Source organism: Neoarius graeffei, chromosome 18 (assembly GCF_027579695.1).
Source record: "Neoarius graeffei isolate fNeoGra1 chromosome 18, fNeoGra1.pri, whole genome shotgun sequence".
Lineage (NCBI taxonomy): Eukaryota > Metazoa > Chordata > Actinopteri > Siluriformes > Ariidae > Neoarius > Neoarius graeffei.
Window position 1 is genome coordinate 22,677,293 of NC_083586.1, and position 15,702 is coordinate 22,692,994.

At 41.7% G+C, this 15,702-nt stretch overlaps 1 protein-coding gene across 2 annotated transcripts in view; it reads left to right on the forward strand.

Annotated features, from left to right (window-relative positions):
- Positions 1-15,702, forward strand: part of prkcba (protein kinase C, beta a) — a 64,697-nt gene that overhangs the window by 29,208 nt on the left and 19,787 nt on the right. For both annotated transcript variants that reach the window (XM_060898555.1, XM_060898556.1), the window contains 4 exons: positions 1,428-1,556; positions 14,415-14,571; positions 14,689-14,823; positions 14,938-15,034. In XM_060898555.1, coding sequence (XP_060754538.1) covers positions 1,428-1,556; positions 14,415-14,571; positions 14,689-14,823; positions 14,938-15,034 — 518 coding nt within the window. The remainder of the gene's footprint in view (positions 1-1,427; positions 1,557-14,414; positions 14,572-14,688; positions 14,824-14,937; positions 15,035-15,702) is intronic.

Genomic DNA, 15,702 nt, shown 5'->3' on the forward strand with positions numbered 1-15,702 from the left:
CAGTTCAAACAATTGTATGCAAGTTATTGTGAGGTGGAGTCACTTTGCCAAGCCACTTTGCTTCAAGAAAACCCAAACGGTCACCCTCAGCTGAAAGGAAGTTGGTTCGGATAGTCAGGAACAACCTGGGAACCACCATGGCACAGCCCTGCCATGAACTGGAAGCTGATGGATCATTGTCTACAGTTCAGATCACCATGGACTAAGAGGCTGTTATCCAAGAAATAACCCCCTGCTCCAAAATTGACACCTTCAGGCTTAACTAAAGTTTGAAGCTGACCACACGGACAAAGAAAAAGCCTTCTGGAGGAAAGCTGTATGGGGAGATGAGACAAAGATTGAGTTGTTTGGCCCCAGTGACCACCATGTACAGAGGGACACTGTACCAGCTGGTGGTGGTGGTAGGATCATCATGCTCTGGGGCTGTTTTGCTGCCAGTAGAACTGGTTCATTGCACAAATTGGATGGAATAATGAAGAAGGAGGACGACCTCAGAATTCTTCAGCATAAACCATCAGAAATTTGAACACGACTTGGGAGTTACAACAGGACAATGAACCCAAACACGCATCAGAGCTGGTTGTGGAGGATAAAGCAGGTGAACATTAAGCTTAAAACAAGCCCTGATTGCAACCCTATTGAAAATACATGGACCGTGCTTATAAGTCGAGTCCATGCAAAGAAAAAAAAAAACCCCAAACAAATTTAATTGAACTCTATCAATTCTACTATGAAGAATCATGAAACGTCCAACCAGAATTGTGCCAGAAGCTTGTTCAGGGTAAACACAAATGTTTGGTCAAGGTGAATCTTGCGAAGAGACATTTTACCCAAATATTAGGTGTGCTGTATGTATAATTTCTGACCCTGTGTTGATTTCAGAAAACCCAAAGAAAATTACAACTTGTGCATCAAATTTTAGTGGGGGGGGGTTGCTTTTTTTTTTTTTTTTAATTAAAGCTGTATGCTGTACAATCATTCTGCCACAGAAAAAGAACATTTCAGAGAAATGACTTAAAGCCCAAATATTGCCATGACATTCATATCCACGATGACATGTATGTAAACTTCTGACCACAACTGTATAGTTTCTCATAAGCGAGCTAGCAATATAAATCATGATCTCGTGCAGCTCTGCTAACTACAAACACACCATAACAATTATCAATCATTAAATTAAATTTTCAGATTAATTAGCGTTAATTTCATTATCAATATCTACAGGCGTCACAAAACGCAATATGCAAAATATCTGCATCTTAGTGACGGATCCCTGATGTAGCTGATCTTTATGTAAAACTTTGGATATTTTCTTTTTTGAATTTAGTTTCGTATGATATCGAATCTGATATTTCCGTATGTTTGCATTTATACAATTTGGACAAGAATTCAGGTAACACTGTTTGGTTGTTGATGTATTTCTGCAGCGTGCATGATGAATATTCATAAGCGGTGTGTGACTAACGTCCCGAGCCTGTGTGGGACGGATCACACGGAGAGGAGAGGACGACTGCACATCAGCGCCAACATCAAAGAGAGCACAATGACTGTAACCAGTGAGTGACCCACATGTGTGTCTCTCTCTCTCTCTCTCTCTCTCTCTCTCTCTCTCTCTCTCTCTCTCACACTGTGTTTCAGTGTAATTCCCATCGATTCGTCGCTCTTTAGTGGTTATGCTTGTCCGAGCTTGCGGAGTCCGTTTGCATTAGCGTAGCCTGCGGGAGAAAAACACATCCTGAAATCAGTTGGCCAACGATCGTCCCACATGTTTTACTCATCCTCTTTTTCACACACTTTACTAATGCAGTGTGTATAGTACTCTGTTTAAACGCCATCTTTGGACACGTACTCGTTGAGCACGGGGTGTGGTGTGTGTAATGCAAAGAAATGTTTCACGTTCTTCTCATGTTGAAATTGTTGCAGTATCGCAATCATGGCTTAAAGCAAGTGTCACTATAACTTTTAAACGTGTCTAGAACTTGGTTGGGTGTCTAGATCTTGGATACAATTTCTATTTTCTTGGTTAGAAGTCAAGTCAGTTTATTTGTATAGCATTTTAACAACAGACTTTTTTTGCAAAGCAGTTTTACAGAAAAAAAGATTTTAGACATATGAACTGTTTAATTTATCCCTGATGATCAAGCCTGAGGCGATGGTGGTGAGATAAAGCTCCCTCAGATGACATGAAGAAACCTCGAGAGGAACCAGACTCTAAAGGGAACCCATCCTCATCTGGGTGATAACAGATAGCGTGGTTTATAAAGAACTCACTTCTATAACTGTGTCCTATAGAGTCACAAAGTATAACTGTGTAAACAGGAAATTCATTATGGTTTTACCATGAAGTCTGTTGAGACTTGAACGCAAGACTGTTCATGACAACTGCTGTCCTAAAGTTATTGTGGTGATTGTAATCCTAAACCATTATAGCAAAACTGTAAGTGTCCAGAGCGTCTTCTAAGTGCGACTTTCAACTGTCCATATGGGGCCATCCTCCACAGGAGCGATGTGATGAGACTCCAGCCAGAAGTAGGGCATCAGGATGGATCAGGCAGGTCTGAGGAGCAGAAGAGCTCAGCATCTTGCTGGTGTCTCAGGAGCAGTGTTGGGCACGTTACTTTCAAAAAGTAATTAGTTATAGTTACTAGTTACTTTTCCCAAAAAGTAACGGAGTTAGTAACGGAGTTACTTTGTCATAAAAGTAACTAATTACCAGGGAAAGTAATTATTCCGTTACATTTTGTGTCCCCCCCAAAAAAACAAAACAAAAACAAATTCAATTAGTGTAATCATAATAAAAGTGAATGTTAAATGTGTTTAATGACTGAAATGGACACTTAACAGAACCAGTTAGTAACGTTATCTACACTATATTAATATTTTTGTGGGACAATGTGAGATAAGACATCTATCAAATGTAATATATTTTTGTAGTTATTAAAATTGTTACTAATTACTGGCCACTGACGAGGACAAACGCTTTGTTCCTTGACATAATATGCATTGCACGTAGACATTTTTGCCTTTTATTTCAAGTAATGAAAAGTAATGGCTGTATTTCCAATGTGAAAGCACAGTGTTGGGCTGACCGCTCGCCATCGCTGGGTCTTCTGATTGAAAGAGTGCGCAGTAGTGTAGTAGGCGTGGCCTACCTACGTATGTTGTCCAAATCTACTCTGATTGGCTGACTATGCCGTTGTCTCGCGTCTCCCCGCCCCACACTAAAGCAGAGTAAAGAAAGGCTGAGCGAGCAGCGTGCCAGATGAAAACAGCTTTAATAAAGTAACGCAGAGCATTTTATTGTAAGTAACGGGAACGGCGTTATAATTATGTAAAAAGTAATTAGTTAGATTACTCGTTACTAAAAAAAGTAACGCCATTAGTAACGCCGTTTATTTCTAACGCCGTTATTCCCATCACTGCTCAGGAGTGATGTGTAACGAGAGAGAGAGAGACACCCAGGTTGTTGGGTATGCCCAGTGTCATCTAATAGTAAAGAACAGTGTACAGTTTGTGCTGAGTGCAAGCAGGGACTCTGGCAAGGCTAACCATGACAGCATAACTAAAAGGGAGAGCCAGAAGGTAACACAGACCTGAGGGAGCCCTGGGACATAAAGCAGCCAGCCACTACACCGTCAACAAACCCGAGTGGGGGGGTGACAGCATCCATACATCCCAGTTTACCAAACCCCCTATGCCTGAGGACCTTCCAGATCTACTGCTTTACCTAATAAAACTATTAACAAAAGGCTTGACTAAACAAATGTTTTCAACAGAGACTTAAACACTGAGACTGTGTCTGAGTTCCAAACACTACTTGGAAGACTGTTTTATAACTGGGGCTTTGTAAGAAAAGGCTCTGCTCCCTGATGTCACTCACTCAATCCAATCCCTGTCACCTGTGATCACGGGGGAACCCTGTCATGACACTTCTGGTGGCGGCGTGCGGCCCGGGTTGCTAGTTCAGCCTCACAGCTGGCTCGACCCCGTCGCAGGTTCTGGTGCCACTTGTCTCGGTTTTGTGTCTCTTCATACCAAGTTGTACTGTTGATGTCAAATAGCTTCAGATCATCTTTCGTGCAATCTTTCTATCTTTTTTTTGGGCTGTCCACGCTTCCTGGTGCCATTCTTTAGTTCTCCAAACAAAAGTTGCTTTGAGATGCAGTCTTCTTCCATCCTTGATACATGGCCTAATCACTTTAGACGATTTGTTCTCAGCATTGTCTCCACAGTTGTTGAGTTGTCTCTTGGTTGGTGATATGTTGCCACCAGTTGATGTTCGTGATGTGACGCAGGGACTGTTGGTGAAACACTTCTAGTCTGTGGGTGTGATTTAGCAAGAGTGGCCCAGGTTTCGCTACCATATAAGAGCGTAGGGAGGACAACAGCTGTGTATACTGCAAGCTTTGTTGTTCTGGAGGGTCCTGATCGTTTCCAGCACCTTGAATCAAGGGACTTGTAGGCTGCTGCAGCACAAGATATCCTCCTACTGATTTCATGGTCCAGTGATGTAGCCTTCAGTATATGAGGTACCAACAAATGGCCTGCACCTTTTGATCTAAAAAGGGTCTTGAACCTGATTAGAACTTGATTTTAACATGTATATCTTTATTGGGTTGCCAATATACAATCCATGTTCAATCAGAGAGGATACATTTCACCCATTTTTTCCCCCCTTTTAGAACACCAACAACCCCCTCCCCCTACCTAGAGAGTCATATTTACATAACTTAATCAAATAACAATGAGTAATAATGCTGATAAGCAAACACAACTCTCTCTCCCCCCCCCACCCCCCCCCCACCCCCCCAAAAAAAAAACAGGAGGGGTGAACAGTAGCTAAACCAACCAAAAACAAAATAAAATAAAAAGGGACATTTAGAGGAGTCCAAAATGCTTGGAAGAAAAAAAAAATTAGTTAACTAAAACATCATGTATATGTTATGCCTGTAGTTCGACCACCATTACATCGAATCAAAGACGATCACTGGCTTCTTTCAGAATCCTGACAGGATCTTAATTAGCACCATCCATCATAATCATTAATCATCTAAAGAGGGAGTGGAATCGATTAAGGAAAGAATGGGATTCCAAGTTTTATAAAATTTGTCGGAGCACCCCCTAATACTGTACTTGATTTTTTTCTAAGTATAGGAATGACATTAGATCCTTTAGCCAAGAGTTAGGGGAGGGAGGATTCTTATCCTTCCAATGAAGTAAAATACGTCTGCGGGCTACCAAAGATGCGAAAGCGATAGACTTGTTTTGCCTGTTGGTGAAGTGTGTGAAATCTTCAGGCACGCCAAAGATGGAGGTTAAAGGGCTCGAAAGCACCGGTTTGTTTAGAGCTTTTGAAAAAGTATTGTAAAAAGAGGACCAAAATGAGCTTAATCTTGGACAGGAAAAAAAAATGTGTATGACTGGCTGGTGACAGAGAGCATCTGTCACATGTATCACTTGTATTAAAAAGTTTAAGTTTGGCTTTGGAAAAATGTATCCTGTGTAGAACCTTAAACTGACTTAATGTCAGACTGGCACAAGAAGAGGTGGAGTTAACCCTGTCAAGGGCCCTTTGCCTCCATTCGTCTGACAAGGTATCACCTAGCTCTTTTTCCCACGAATTCCTAATTGCCAGAGGGGATGATGGGGATGATAAAATTAATTTTACCCCTATTGAAATGAACCCACGGACTGCAGGAAGAGACAGAATTGCATCAATGAGAGTACGAGGTGGTTTGTGGGGGAAGTTAGAAAAATTACAATGAGCAAAATTTCTGGTTTGAAAATATCTAAATACTAAATGAGCTTGTGGAAGGGCAAATTTAGTTCGTAAGTCATCTAAGGAGATAAAAATGTCCTTATCAAAAAGTTGATCAAACTTCACCAGCCCTTTCTCTTTCCACAGAGTGTAAGTTGAGTCAGGTGCCGGGGGTGTAAATAAATGGTTTTCACAGATGGGCATTAATGTAGAAAGGGAGGTGATTTTGAAGTGCTGTTTAAACTGTTTCAGGATTTTAATAGTAGACAAAACAATTGGGTTGGAGGCGACTTTAGAAGGTTGTGCATTTAGAGGAGCACATATTAAGACTGATAAAGAAATGGAGTTGCATGAGTAGGCTTCCATCTGACACCAGTCTGTACTGGGGGAGTTATACCAGGTATAGATTTTTTGCAAATTGGCTGCCCAATAGTATGCCCCGAAATCCGGCAGAGCAAGGCCACCCTCATCCTTGGTTCTTTGCAAAATTGAGTATTCTGCCCTTGGATTCTTTCCTGCCCAAATAAAATGTGAAATAATCTTATCCAATTCCTTGAAGAATGCTTTGGGCAGGTATATGGTAAACACTGAAAAAGAAATACAAATTTTGGTAGGACATTCATTTTAACAGAATTGATTCTACCTATAAGCGACAATGGGAGGACATTCCAGCGTAGTAGATCTGATTTAACCTTTTTAACCAGTTCCACAATGTTATGTTCATACAGCAAAGGGAGACTATTCAAGATATTAATGCCTAAATATTGAAAACTAGAAGAGGCTAAGCGGAATGGTAGTGCTTGAGCCGGGATCCGTTTTGCTGCATTATTAAGAGGGAAGCATTCACTTTTATGAATGTTCAATTTATAACCAGAAAAGGAACCAAATGTGTGTAAAATGTCCAGAATCTTGTTGGTGCAGACAGTGGGATTTGAGACATAGAGTAAGAGGTCATCAGCATAAAGTGACACTCTGTGCTCAGTCCCATTCTTATAGACACCGGTAAAAAGCGGTGAACTCCTAAGGGCAATGGAAAGTGGTTCAATCGCAATGGCGAACAGCAATGGTGATAGCGAACATCCTTGGCGGCAGCCGTGTGTTAAAGGAAAAAAGTTGGACTGTGTTGAATTAGTTCTTACACTAGCAATTGGGGTGCTGTATAGCAGTTTAATCCACGAGATAAAATTTTGACCGAAACAGTACCTATATAAAACTGAAAATAAATAATTCCACTCCACCCTATCAAAAGCCTTTTCCGCATCCATAGAAATAACTATTTCAGGGTCTTGCGATTCAGGTTTCGACAGTATTATATTGAGCAGACGGCGTATATTTGAGGATAGCTGCCTGCCCCTTATAAAACCAGTCTGGTCTTTTGAGATGATGCTTAGTAGGCGGGGTCGAGGCGGCTGGCGAGGGTCTTGGCCAACAGCTTAATGTCACTGTTGAGCAAACTGACAGGACGCCAGCTGCTGCAATCTTCAAGGTCCTTATTTTTCTTTGGGATAAGTGATATTGACGCTTGAGTCAAGGACCGAGGAAGGGTGCCGAGTTCAAAGGAGTCATTAAACGTATCCAATAACGGGAGCAAGTTGATCAGAAAATTTCCGATAAAATTCGGATGGGAAGCCGTCTGGGCCTGGTGCCTTGCCGCTTTGCGTTAATTTAAGACTGGCTTTCACCTCTTCCAAGCGAAGAGGAGTATCTAGAGAATTTTTGGAATTAGTATCAACTGAAGGGAAAACTAAGTTATCTAAGAATTTGTTCATTGAGGTAGTGTTTGATGAGGATTCTGATTTATATAAATCAGAGTAATATGAAGTGAAAATATTATTTATCTCGGTTGGGTCTGTAACTAAAGTTTGGGGGTTTTTACGAATTTGTGTGATGAATTGGGAGGAGGATTGATGTTTTAGTTGCCGTGCTAGTAACCGACTAGCCTTGTTTCCATATTCATAGTAAGTGCCTTTTGTACGCCTTAAAAGAAACTCCGCTTTGTTTGTGGAAATGAGGTCAAATTCAGTCTGTAATTTAAGTCTCTCCATCTGGAGAGTGGGATTGGCTGAAGTGGAGTGTTGTCTGTCAATTTGAAAAATTGCCTCCATCGGTTCAAGCTGTCTTTGTTTTTTCCCCCTTTCATATCCTGGCGCTATATGAGAGAATCTCTCCACGCATTACTACCTTGAAGGGTTTCCAACAGGAGAGAAGGTGATGTAGAGATAGATTTGTTAATTTCGAGAGAGTGTGAAATCTTGTCAGAGATAAATTCACAAAATTTGTCGGATGATAATAGCCCAGTATTTAATCTCCAGGTTGAGTGGCTTTTAGTTTTAGGGACTAGTTCCAAGTCTAATAAGAGGGGGGGCATGATCTGAAATAACTATCGATGAGTATTCACATTGTTTCACTGAGGGTAATAAAATCTTATCAAGGAAAAAGTAATCAATTCGAGAGTATGTTTGATGAACCTGGGAATAAAATGAAAACTCTTTTGCTGTCGGGTGGTAAAAACGCCACACATCCACACTGCCAATTTGATCTGTGAATGCAGACAAACATTTAGCTGCTTTGGATTGAGTTAGTTTTCTTGAGCACGATCTGTCGAGTATGAGATTGACTGACAGATAAGTTAAGATCCCCCCCCAAAGATGAGGTGATGTGTATCTAGGCACAGAATGGATGAGAATAGGGAAGTCATAAAATTAGGACAGTCCCAGTTGGGGGCATAAACACAAACCATAATAACAGGAGTTTGGAACAGCACACCAACAACAATAATATAACGGCCATTGGGATCAGATATGACCTGTTCTGATGAGAACTGTACTCGCTTGTGCAATAAAATAGCTGTGCCTCTTGAGCGACTGTTGAAGTTGGAATGAAAAACTTGACCAACCCAGGGTTTTCGTAGTCTGGTGTGGTCGCATAGACGAAGGTGGGTTTCTTGGAGAAACGCAATGTCTGTTTTCAAACTCTTAAGGTGGGAAAGTACTTTTGTCCTTTTAACAGGTCCACCAAGTCCCGTGACGTTCCAACTTGTGAGTCTGATGGTTCGTAGCATGTTCCTCTGGCTTAAGTCAGCCATAGAATCAGTGAAAAAACATCAATCCTCTAATTGCTCTGATGAGGTGGTGCCTTAGCCGAGTTAGCTTAGCAACAGAATGCAAGGTAGCAACAACATATACTGTACAGTGCCATCATGAGAGTCCAAGGGAAAAAAGAACACTCCTCTTCCAAAAATAAGTGAAAAAAAAGAGAAAAAGTCCCAAACGCAACAAATGCAGATGTCCTGAATGACTCTTTCAGGTTCAAAACATGCTTACACACTTGTCCTAACCTCATCTTTAACATGATGAGCATGCAGGAACTACTACCTTACACAACCGATTTAACTGATAGGAGCCTGCTTCCTTTTCAACTGTGAAAAAGTGTACACCTCTGATATTTTCGATTTGGCAACGTAGAAACCTTGGTGTACCAGTTTTTAAAGAAAAATAAAATAAAAATAACAGTAGTAATAATAATAATAATAATAATACCGTAAAATACCAAATAATAGCCCGGGCTATTATTTGTCTCAATCACGTAAGAGACCCGGCGCGTATTAGAGACTAGGCGGCTATTTGGAACAGGCGATTAATTCCTTCTTCACAAACACCTTCCCCAAAATCTACCTCAAAACGGGGAAAAAAAATCATTCTCAGATAGGCCTACTTTTAACCAGTATAACTTGCAGTTTGTTTAGAGTTAGATTACAGATAGCACGGTGCCGACTTCGGGGAATTTTGAAGACGCAGAATGCATCTTCGCATGGCACAGTCGGGGTGGATAAAGGATAAATCACACACCTTTTCCTGTTAATGACTAGTTAAGCGCATGCTTTACAAAATAATCAAGAAACCACACCATTGTCTGTGCGCAGCACTGTGATTTAATTACTCTGCAAAGTTATGGTCACTTGCTGTCACCCTCACCCATGCAGCCTCCACCCTTTGCGCTTCGCGATGTCTGTCAATCTGAAATTGCATGGAGGGCGCGACGTTGAAGCAACATAATTAGGGTGCGAAGTGTCAAACCAAAGGGTTTTTTCTTATGCTGAAAAATAAGTGACCTGCAGTGGCTACATACTGTCATCTTGCATCACGTTTCTCTCCGAGACGTCTCCCTATTTGGCCGATATGAGCCTATTCCCCGAGTGAGTTGGTACGGTGGCTCGACCCCGTAGAAAACTTAAAGTTCGGATGAAAGTTAGTTGAATAGGTTACTGACTTGTAGGCCTACATGTTGCCTGCCTGACGCGTGCTTCTGCCCAACTTGCACGACAGATTACTTGTTGAAAAGGCCCCTTGGATTAGATTGGCCGCGAGCAGACTGAAATGCATGTTAGAACGCTCTCACCTTTTTTGTAAAGCGTCTTCCAGATCCGAATGGGTAAGGGCAAGTGAAATGGTATAAGGTCTTTAATAAAACTCAGTGTGTGCTTTGACGCATGCATTCGGCAATTTAGGTCGTTTAACAGAAGCAGCAGTCCAACCTTGGAAACCCGCAGTCCTCAATGTCACCACACACGCTGGCTTTCGTTGGGTATACCCAAAGGGGTATTCCTCATTCGATGACGTAAGTCACATCCCACACACCCATGTCAAACGTAATTGGCTAAGACATCTGTCAAAAGTTACGGAGTTGCATTCCTCAAGAAATATTACGGTAGACCAAGATTATAACATTGAAATGGCATGTTTATTATCGTGTAAGTTACGTGTCATTCTGAGATGCGCAGATAGACAGTAAAGGGAATTCCGAATTCCCTTTACTGTCTATCTGCGCATCTCAGAATGACACAGGACAATGGGCGAACTAGATTTTTTTTTTTTTTTTTTTTTCCCCAGCCACGGCGCGCCGGAAATCCGGCGCGGCGCGCCGGAACGCTATCACCCCTGCGTAACAAAATGTTGTAAACAGTATTATAGAAATAATTTCATTTTGCATTCATTCATTCATTCATTCATTCATATTGTTTCGGTAGAAAACTATGCAATGCAAAATCGTTTAAACACCAGAAAACCAGAAAAGTGCTGGGCCTCAAGATTCTAGATAGAACGTTCGGACGCTTTTTTTTTTTTTTTTTTTTTTTTTTTTTTTAGACCCCGGCGAGTATTCGGAACCGGCCTTTATTTGTCACAACACACGCGTACACCCGGCCGTTAAAGGGAACTCGGCGGTTAATTGGAACTCGGCTATTATTTGGTATTTTACGGTAATTGAATCTTGCATATTAGGAGCTTAGTTTTAAGTTCAAAATCTCAGCAGGAAAAGCCTGCCTATTCATCTTTCATATTCATTTGACTTCACACAAACATCTCCTCAACAAAAATCAGCCTCGATCTCAACAAGGGTAAATTACAGTGAGGCGCTGTAGGCTTATCAGGCCGTTTGATCAGCCCACAATTTCAGTCCAGTTTTCAGAAAGCATCAAAAAAGTTAAAGATGTGTAAAGAGACGTCATGTTTTCACTTACTGCTCAGATCACGGTAGAAACGTTCCGCTTCATCCGCGGAGTCAAGTATGCAAGACTGCCCATTAACAGTGACCCGTAACCGCGCCGGGTAGATCAGACCGAAACGTATCCCATCCTTCTAAAGGAGAGACTTCACTTTGTTGAATAATGCCCGTTTTTTGGCGAGTGAGGCACTGAAATCCTCAAAGATCCTTATGGGATAACCCTGGTATGAGATGCTCCGTGTTTTCTTCGCCCAAAGCAGCACTCGCTCTTTCTGGATGTACCTGTGAAAGCGAACAAGAATGGGCCGGGATCCCTGTGCCGGTTTCGGCCCCAGGCTGCGGTGAGCTCGGTCCAGTTCAAAGTTAGTATCCAGCAAAGCGTCTCCGGTCACCTCCCTGAACAGCGTAGACATGAAGAGCCGAGCATCAGTCCCCTCCGCTCCCTCGGGGATGCCAATCACACGGAGATTCTGCCGTTTGGATCGCAAAACCAAATCCTCGACAGCCAGCTGCAGCTTTTCGTTCATCTGAGTGGTGGTCTCCACCTTGGATTTCAGTGTGGCCACTTCGTGCTGCAGAGTCGTCAGGTCATCTGAGTGGGAAGTGAGGGCTGTTTCCATTGCGGAGATGGTAGCTGTATGCAAGGCTATGGTATTGGTGATCTTTTGGAGAGTTGCTTGGATAGGAGCCATGGCAGTATTCAGGGAGGTGGTGAGTTCACCTGTTACATCTTTGCGGAGTTTCTCGAGTTCACCGATGAGCATGTCCAGTGTTGGCGGTTGGGCTCCACCTGTTGTTACACTGCCAGCATCTGCCTTGCTAGCTTCTTTATCGTGCGTGCTGAAGTGTTGAGTCAGCTGGGGCTGGCTCTTGCTGCGGTTCCGGTGGGATTTACTCATCTCCGCTCCAAAAAATGTTACGTTGCCAAAATAATTCAAAAAGTCTGAGTGTAGATATGTTAAAGTTACAAATGGTCAGGGAGCAAGCGCCAGGCGTGTGGTCACTCCGCTGCCATTACCCACGTGCCTCCGAACTTGATTTGAATTGTCTAGAATTTGGTTAGAACTTGAGTGGTGCAGGTTTTATATTAATGTGCTCCTTCTACTACATTATTTTCTACTTGCAGGTTACCCAGTGTTGCCTGGGTTTTGCAAAATTCTGGGTTGCCCCCAGACTTCCATGTCAAATTTGGTGAAGATCCGTCAAGAAACGGTGATGTTAATCCAAGACAAACAAAAACCCAAACATCCACCACCCAGAGGCCCACCGGGGACCCCGTGGGGCCCAAATATGGAATTTCTGAGTTCTGCCAAATTGCGGCTACCTCCTGTACCTACATGCCAAGTTTAGTGAAGACCTGTCGAGAGTTTGTGTTGATAAATGTAACGTGAAAGGCATTGAAGGAGGGGGTGGGTGGATGCTGTGCCCCCCAGGGACCTCCCTGGGGCCTGTACATGAATTTTGTTTATATCTGCAAAATTCCGGGTCATCCCCAGACCTACTTGCCAAATTTGGTGAAAATCTGTCGAGAAATGACGACGTTAGCTCAAGACAAACAAACAAAACTTTGCCGCTTATTATATAGATGTTAGTAGCAACTTTGACCTCCTTTAGCTAATGCTGAGCTAACAGCTGTGTGTCCGTCTGTGTTCACTGTCAGTGGTTGGGGTCCGATGTGTTTAGTTTTGTTAATTGTAATATGCTCTTTATTTTGTAATAGTCAGGTCAGTGTGACATTCTATTATACATTTATTGAAAGTGTTTTAGCTTTTTCTATATGCTGCTGGTATTACTCCATTACTGTACAGGATAGGAACCGCCTGCATAATATTGTCAAGGTGTGTTCTAAGATTATTGCACTTCCTGCTCGCCACCTGAATACTGTGTACGAGCAGCAGGCTAGCGGCCTGGCTCGTCGAATTCTTAAGGACTCGACTCATGCTTTGTTCCCGGCATTTGAGCAGCTGCCACCTGGTCGCAGGTTCCGCTGTCCGGCCTGTAAGACCCAGAGGAGGAGAGCAACCTTTGTTCCCAGTGTTCTTCTCCTCCTGAACTCTAAGGAGTCTAAGACAGTTACAATAACTTAAAGTGGCATTCCACCATTGGATGTATTTTTTTGGCATAAAATACAATATATTTTATGACAACATGACTAGACAGAGAAATCTTTTAGCTTCAAAATGATATATCAAACATCATTTTTTGACAACGACAAGTATATTAATTTTGCGACCAAAGTCACCTACCCTTTTAATTTCCGCGCGGTAGTGAAACGTGATGTCATCGGCAGGTTCCCCTTCTTGTGTACCACGTCACGTGTGACGTGGCACAGATTATCAGCAATGGCGGATAGAACGCGATTTCCACTTGTCGATTGCTGTGCCGATATTCACCATCGACCGTCTCCTTTGGGCATCACTTGCTGTTTTCCTTCGCTTCTTTTCCGAAGCTGACAATGGCGTTCTATCCGCCATTGCTGATAATCTGTGCCACGTCACACGTGACGTGGTACACAAGAAGGGGAACCTGCCGATGACATCACGTTTCACTACCGCGCGGAAATTAAAAGGGTAGGTGACTTTGGTCGCAAAATTAATATACTTGTTGTTGTCAAAAAATTATGTTTGATATATCATTTTGAAGCTAAAAGATTTCTCTGTCTAGTCATGTCATAAAATATATTGTATTTTATGCCAAAGAATACATCCAATGGTGGAATGGCACTTTAAGTCTTCTGTACAGTACTCTAGTGCAAGATCACATGTCCTGATGTGCAATATTACAATATCACCTTGTCACTTTAACTACAATGTCACTCTAATCATATTGTCATTTTAATTTTATCCACGCGTCATCTTATTGATTTGCCATATTTTATCTGCTGCCCTTTTTTTTTTTTTTTTTTTTTTTTTTTTTTGCCCACCCTTTTTTGTGATTTTATTCTTTTTGATTTTATTTTCTTGCTCTTTTAATGTACCGCTCTTCGCCCTTCCAATTGCCCTTCAGGGATAAAGTTTTGTCTAAGTCTAACTCCTAATCAGATTATAAGGCAGTAAACCGAGTCGCGGGGTTGTTGACGGCAGGATGTTTGTTTTGTGATATTTATTATTTGTTTCCTCTGGTTACATCTTTTTCTTCTCTTTCTCCATACCAGTCGGGGAGGCTCGGAACCTGGTGCCGATGGACCCGAACGGCTTGTCGGACCCATACGTGAAGCTCAAACTGATTCCTGATCCCAAGAGTGAAAGCAAGCAGAAAACCAAAACCATCAAGTGTTCGCTCAACCCCACTTGGAACGAGACTTTCACGTTGTACGTCAGACTTTTTTTTTTTTAATGGAAATTTTCACAGCCGCTAATCATTTGAAGAGAAAAAACCTTTTTTTTTTTTTCCCTTTTTAAATTTGCCTTGTTCGTGTGCTCCTGTAGCAATCTGCGGATGATGGATAAGGACAGGCGTCTGTCTGTGGAAGTCTGGGACTGGGATCTGACCAGCAGGAATGACTTCATGGGTTCGCTCTCGTTTGGAATCTCCGAGCTCCAAAAGCAAGGGGTCAGTGGCTGGTAAGGTCTCTTTTATTTAAACTCACTCTGTATATTTACACATCTGCATTTCTCACTCATCCTCCGAACAGTTGAGGTTCCACTATTCAAGATACCAACTCTTCTCTCTTGTAGGTTTAAATTGTTGAGCCAAGAAGAAGGCGAGTATTTTAATGTTCCAGTCCAACTAGATGGTGAAGAAGGTAACGAGGAACTGCGGCAGAAGTTTGAGGTTAGCGATCCATTTCAGTACATCACACTAAGTAAAATGTACCTGAACATCCTGAAGGGTTTTATTCCTCTTCTGACCACAGCAGTTTGTCATTTTATGACAGTTTTTTTTTTTTATTTATTAAAGGATGACCTGTCCTACTTTTTATACTCGTCTCAAAATTACGTTTAATTTGTTACAATTATCACTTACGTTATAGCAGCTTTTTTTTTTCTTTTGAAGTCAAAAAGTTAAAAAAGCCTCAGCTCTTCATGTTACCGAGAAACCACGAAACGTAAACTTCCATGTCAGAAAAGTTATAAAAGCGCCAGCACTGAAGACTTCTTCCGGAAAAAACCTTCACCATATCAACAATTGCACACGTTAAGAAAAAATAATAATAATAACTTTTAAAAATGGTTAATCTGTTTCCATAGAAACGATAATGTATTAGAATGAACGCATTCATATAACAAACGTACACGGAGTTCTTTTCTTGTGGCTATATTACTTCAAAATGAGAATTTAACTTCTATATCACCTGTAATTACCTTTTTTTTTTTTTTTTTTTCTTTTTAAAGCTAGCTAGCTATACATTTCTTAGCCACAATGAAAATTTTCCATAACAATTATTAAATGCATTGTGTCGTAAACGGCGTACTAATGTGAAAATATCAAGTAGCTATTAT